This window comes from Odocoileus virginianus, chromosome 25, assembly GCF_023699985.2.
Source record: "Odocoileus virginianus isolate 20LAN1187 ecotype Illinois chromosome 25, Ovbor_1.2, whole genome shotgun sequence".
Lineage (NCBI taxonomy): Eukaryota > Metazoa > Chordata > Mammalia > Artiodactyla > Cervidae > Odocoileus > Odocoileus virginianus.
This window is the reverse complement of record NC_069698.1, coordinates 13,161,273-13,167,970: the sequence shown is the minus strand read 5'-3', so window position 1 is coordinate 13,167,970 and position 6,698 is coordinate 13,161,273. Positions and strand designations below refer to the sequence as shown.

The 6,698-nt window shown below is 35.4% G+C and overlaps 1 protein-coding gene across 1 annotated transcript; it reads left to right on the top strand.

The window, feature by feature from the left end:
- Positions 1 to 2,220: 2,220 nt before the first annotated feature.
- Positions 2,221 to 3,147, top strand: LOC139031094 (olfactory receptor 5K3-like). The gene has a single exon (XM_070455213.1). It carries the CDS (start codon positions 2,221 to 2,223, stop codon positions 3,145 to 3,147), a length of 927 nt encoding a protein of 308 aa, XP_070311314.1.
- The last annotated feature ends 3,551 nt before the right edge of the window (positions 3,148 to 6,698 follow it).

Sequence of the window (6,698 nt, the reverse complement as noted above, 5' to 3'; positions counted from 1 at the left end):
ATCTATTTTGATATACTTCAGAAAATCTTATTTAAATTTTTAGAAGCAAAACAAAATAGTAGATGAGTCAACTCAGATAAAAGATACCTAAAAGTTCTTATTATGTATATATATAACTGAAATATATTTCACATACATTGTGTAACTTTCATGCTTATAACATGTTGATTTGAAAAACTAGTAATTGATTGCAATTGCAGAATGTTAGCTCTCTATAATGTCACATAATTTTCATTTTTGTGGCAGAAATCATTGAGATCTAGTCTCTCAGTGGTTTAGATGATTATAGTAAAATATTGTTTATATTCACTGTAGTGTGTACTAGATATTATCTGTTAACTTCAGATAAGATCTTACTTATCTGTTAATTCCAAGTTTGTACCAATAAAGAATACCTTTCCTATTTCCTCATCCCCCAGAGTCCCTGATAACCACTATTTTACTCTGTTTTCATGTTTTGTTTTTTTTTTAGATGCACATTTAAGCTATATCTTACAGTTTTTGTCTTTCTCTGACTTATATACTTTGGCATAATGTCCCCAAAGTCAATCCACGATGCTGTAAAATTGAAGGATATCCTTCTTTCTCTCATGTCTGAATGTCCTTTCACTTCTAAACATTCATCCTTAGACAGATACACAGATGTTTCTGTATTTTAGCTACTGTAACTAGAAATACAAGACTGCATATATCCCTTTCATAATTTGCTTTCATTTGCTTAGAGTATATATACAGAAGCACAATTGTAGGATTACATGGTAGTTCTGTTTTAAATTATCTGAGGAAACTCCATGCTGGCATCCACAGTGTCTGAACCAATTTACATTTCCACCAACAAAGTTCCTGCCACGTTCTCTGTTCTCCACTGTCTAGGCAACAATCGTTATCTCTCATCGTCTTGACGATAGGCATTCTGAAATGTGTGAGGTAGTATCTCATGGTTTTTTATTTGCATTTCTCTAATGATTAGTGATGTCAACCATCTTTTCATGTGTCTGCTGACCATTTGGATGTCTTTTGTAAAATTATCTTGGTAGTTCCTCTGCCCATTTTTTAATATGAATGTCTATACTTTTACTATTGAGCTGTATGAGTTTTCACATATTTTAGGTATTAATCTTAATTTTTAAATGATGAGTTTTGAATAATTCTCCTTGTAGAATCTTCTCAACCTGCAGAAGAGTTTACTAGGGATCACTGTAAGGACCACCAAAGACGTTATTAGGCATCAGTGGTGGGACCCTGGAAACAAGTTCATCCATCCCAGGTCCCTGGGAGGGAAGGAGGACTAGAATCAATACTGTTCTTTCTGCTTTTGTACTGTACAGCTGCTATAAGAAGTATAAGTTACAGCTAACCTCAAAATGTCTATTACATAATAAGTTAATTGTACACACTTATGAAAAACGCAATGTCAATTAGACATGTTATCAAAGATTGTGTTGGGTATACAAGACGTGATGGAGAGTCCAGAAAGTGAAAATTAGTGTGATCGGGGGATCTGGTTAACTTTATTAAGTAGTAGTATATACAAACCATGCTTTAGATGAAGGAGAAAAGGATGCAGATATACTAGAAATAGGAATAATGGCATGGACAGTCAGTGCTTACGAAAATGGGTATGAAACTGGGAAAAGGGATAAAGAGGTGATAATCAATTCTTATTTTACTACTTAGCTTTCTGAGTTTACTTTCTTTAAAACTGAAACAGAACTCTCAATAATCCTTAGTAATCTTCAAACAATTCTTAAGACATAAATTAACACATCTATTCTAAGCTATTTTAAAAAATTTATTCCACTGGGAAAGTATATGAAAATTTAATTTAAAAAGTTTCTATATATAGAAAAAGTAATTTAAATTCATTTTTAAAAGCTTTAATATAAAATTGAAATAAATTTTATGGGCAAAATGAAGCAAATATGAGTACCTAGATTTGTACACCATTCTTCCATAAATTCATAAAGACAAACCTTTTCCACTGTTAGCATCCCCCCTCTGATTACCAAATAGCCATGTGAATGTTGAGTTTCAGAGTTGAGGTCATAGGCACTGACACGTTTTGGAGATGAATATTCCCTAGAAGTTTGTGTCCTTGTATCACAAGACAGCAGGAGAAGCTTTCTCCTTATTAAAAAAAATATTAAAAGGAAAGTTATACACATTCTAAATTGGAATCTTATCTCTCCATAATTCCTATCTCCACAGACAACAGTAGAGATGACAGAGGATAACCTCTCCTTGGCACCTGAATTTACCCTGACAGGATTTGCAGATCACCCAGAGCTGAAGCCCCTTCTGTTCCTGGCATTCCTTACCATCTATGTGATCACCATGGTGGGGAATCTTGGCCTGGTGGCATTGATAGTTGCAGAGCATCGTCTTCACACACCAATGTACATCTTCCTGGGGAATCTTGCTCTGATGGATTCCTGTTGTTCTTGTGCCATTACCCCCAAGATGCTACAGAACTTCGTTTCCAAAGACAGAATGATCTCCCTCTATGAATGTATGGCACAATTTTACTTTCTCTGCCTTGCTGAAACCGCAGATTGCTTTCTCCTGGCAGCAATGGCCTATGATCGCTGTGTGGCCATCTGCAAACCACTGCAGTACCACACGATGATGTCAAAGAAACTCTGCATTCAGATGACCACAGGGGCCTACATAGCTGGGAACCTGCATTCCATGATTCACATTGGATTTCTGTTCAGGCTAACTTTCTGTAGGTCTCATCAAATCAATCACTTCTTTTGTGATGTTCTTCCATTATATAGACTCTCCTGTGCTGACCCTTATATCAATGAATTAATGATATTTATCTTTTCAGGGTCAGTTCAAGTATTCTCTATTATCATTGTAATAATCTCTTATCTTCTCATCCTTTTCACGATTTTTAAGATGAAATCCAAAGAAGGAAAAGGCAAAGCCCTATCCACCTGTGCATCCCACTTTCTCTCCGTCTCAATGTTCTACGGTTCCCTCCTCTTCATGTACATTAGACCAAATTCAGTTAATGACACAGATAAAGATATTCCTCTTGCTATTTTTTATACACTAGTTATCCCTTTGTTAAATCCTTTCATTTATAGTCTAAGAAATAAGGAAGTAATAAATGTTATGAAAAAAATTATGAAGAAAACATAACATTCTAAAATATCATTCCATATGGAAAATTGATTTTAATTTGATAAAACTTTATTTTCAAAATCAAGCAATACTGAGAAAGTGATAAATGACCATTTTTCATGGAAAATATTAAATTACTAAAATATGATGTTGTATAAGTCATGCAAACAAGAAAGGAGAGATTCTGCTGCAACGTATTTCAAAATATAAGTGACTAGGTTCCATCTCAGATAAACTAAATAATTATTCTTGAGGTGACAGATTATGTCAGGATGTATTTATATATACTAGCAACTATTTGTTTCAGAGTAATGAGCTACAATTTTCAATAAATCCAATAAACACTAGAAATAGAAGTAACTATATATGAAAGTCTCCTCCATTTAATGCTGTTGGCAACATCCTGGAATCCCACAAGGCATAATGTTACAAAATCTCCCATATTCCAGGTTCTCTAATACCAAACCCTTCTTAAGCAACAGCATATGATAGAAGTAAACTATGTTTGAATTTGAACCACAATATTGAGTTTGCTTTAGAAATTATACTTAACTATGAAATCAAGCAGAACATATATTCTCTAAGCAATTTCCTTCTAGTGTTAGTTTTCTCTCAAGTTCTCTGAAATACAGTATCTGAATATATCACTGATTTACCAATATGAAGTTGAAAATGAGGCTATTTATATGACATCTCTATGAATTTTACATTTTCATGTAGTTTGGCTGACTATCTATCATATGATAGTGTAATTTATTAATTAAAGGGCTTTGTTCTCTGATAGTATTACTTGCCTTGTTTGCCATTAGAAATACCACTAACGTGGACTGACTGCAATGTAACATACTGATTTAAAAACAGCATTAACAAAAAGGCTGGAGGTGCTTTTCAAGCATAACAGAGGCAGAAAAAAGTGAAAATTCTGATTATCTAAACTATGTATTGATTCTTACATGGGCAAACATGAAAGAAAAAATAATTTACAGACAAACTATCATCAGCTGTTCACTAAGCTAGACTTTATGTTACCCCCTCAACTAGTTAGACCTTTTTCATGCTGGTCCTCAGTATATAAATATCATATTCTGAAATACTGAGGAACATGCACAACTCATCCAATTCACCTGGTCTGAACTAGAATTTGAATCTATACTGTCTTTTCCTCTATGTGCTTTGGGAGTTCAGGAAATGGACAGCATGTAGCTTGGGGTATTGTGTTCTTAACTAGCATGGGAAGTAACCTGTGCTACTGAAAACTGGGGGGAAAATGTAGCATTTGGAGAAACACAGGAATGGATATGACCAGAGTCAATATTTATAGAAATGAGTGTGGTACTGAGAGTGGGAGATGAGGAAGATGAACCATAGAACAGAGCCAGAAAGTGGACAAAACTGTTGGAGAGAGCTGTTGGTGAATGTAGGGAGAAGGGGGAAAGAGGATCAGGTTACTGAGAAACTTATACACTACCCTGAAGAATCCGAATTTATCTTAGAGCCATCAAACACGGAAGATAACCTGGCGCAGAGTGATGTGATTGTACAGTTCAGAAGTTTGATCTTGCAACTGACTGGAAGGAGACTTGAATCAAGGAGACTAACTTATTTTTAAGGAGAACTGAAACTGGAGAATATCCTAAACAGAGAGAAGTAGACAGAAAGAAGCAATATTTTAAAGAAAAAATAGTAAATTGTACCTGTTAGATAATAAAATGAAAGCCTATCTTCTTGCTGAATCAAACATGACATAACTGATTTCATACTTAATAAGGTACCTGACATATGGTCATTCAATAAGCATTTCCTTCAATATGCTTTTAATATAATGGAGTATGTTAAAATGTAATAGGCTTATTATTTTTCTTTTAATAAAATACTACATTTTAACCTGGGCTGTCTTGCAAATTGAGTGGTGCTCTACCTATACATTTTAATTTCTCAATTTCAAATATCATACTGTAAATATTGATAGATATAACCCAAAATAAAGCTTTTTAGGATTTAACATATTTTAGAAGCGAAAAGAAGTCTAGACAGCAAAACTTTGAGAAGCTCTGAGTTCTAACATCTAAATAGATGTTCTAATCCTGTATCACCCTCTATTTTAGTGGATATTTTGTTATTAGACTTCCATGCATTGATTTCATTTCCTTTTTCTAAGGGTACCGTGATTTCTGTCATGGACATCTGTAGCATTCATCTCACCATTAGCAACACTGAATCCCAGAGGTCTGTTAAGGGAAAGTATGTGACTTACTTGAGGACAGTGAGAAAAAAAGGGGTGATTTTCCAGAAGTTTATAGGAAATATGGATCTTTTATTTTAATATAGATCCACAAAACAGGTAGTGTTTATCTCTCTGATTTTCATGAAGCTTGGCACAATCAACATTGCTTTTGTTAGCAAGAGTGAAACCAGCCTAGAGATGAAGTCAAATAGACAAGGAAGACAGCTGAAAAATCACAGAGAAACAGACTTAGAATCACTGGAATAAACCATTCTTCCCGTTGCATAATCCAAAAGATCTTCATACAGTCTGAGGTGCCTTATCTGCAAGTGAATAAATATTAACTGAAACACTTATTATTTACAAGTTTACAAATAACTTTTCAAAAAACTTTCTACCCACATCCATTTAATGCTCTATTAAGTCTTTTATTTTAATTATTAAATTTTAATTTCCCATGTGTTATAGCTCAGTCATGTCTGACTCTTTGCAGCCCCATGGACTGTAGTTCACCAGGCTCCTCTGTCCATGGAATTCTCCATGCGAGAATACTGGAGTGGGTTGCTACTTCCTTCTCCATAAACATATTGTTCAGTTCAGTTCAGTCACTCAGTCGTGTCCAACTCTTTGCAACCCCAAGGACTGCAGCATGCCAGGGTTCCCTGTCCATCACCAACTCCCGGAGCTTGCTCAAACTCATGTCCGTCGAGTCAGTGATGGCATCCAACCATCTCATTCTCTGTCATCCCCTTCTCCACATGACCTCAATCTTTCCCAGCATCAGGGTCTTTTCCAATGAGTAGATTCTTCATAATAGGTGGCCAAAGTATTGGAGTCTCAGCTTCAGCATCAGTCCTTCCAATGAACACCCAGGACTGATTTCCTTTAGGATGTACTGGCTGGATCTCCTTACAGTCCAAGGGACTCTTCAACACCACAGTTCAAAAGCATCAATTCCTCAGCACTCAACTTTCTTTATAGTCCAACTCTCACATCCATACATGACTATTGGAAAAACCATAGCCTTGACTAGATAGACCTTTGTTGGTAAAGTAATGCGTCTGCTTTTTAATATGCTGTCTAGGTGGGTCATAACTTTTCTTCCAAGGAGTAAGTGTCTTTTAACTTCATGGTTGCAGTCACCATCTGCAGTGATTTTGGAGCCCCCCCCCCAAAATAAAGTCTCTGTTTCCATTGTTACCCCATCTATTTGCCATGAAGTGACAGGGACCAGATGTCATGATCTTAGTTTTCTGAATGTTAAGTTTTAAGCCAACTTTTTCACTCTCCTCTTTCACTTTCATCAAGAGGCTCTTTAGTTCTTCTTTGCTTTCTGCCATAAGGG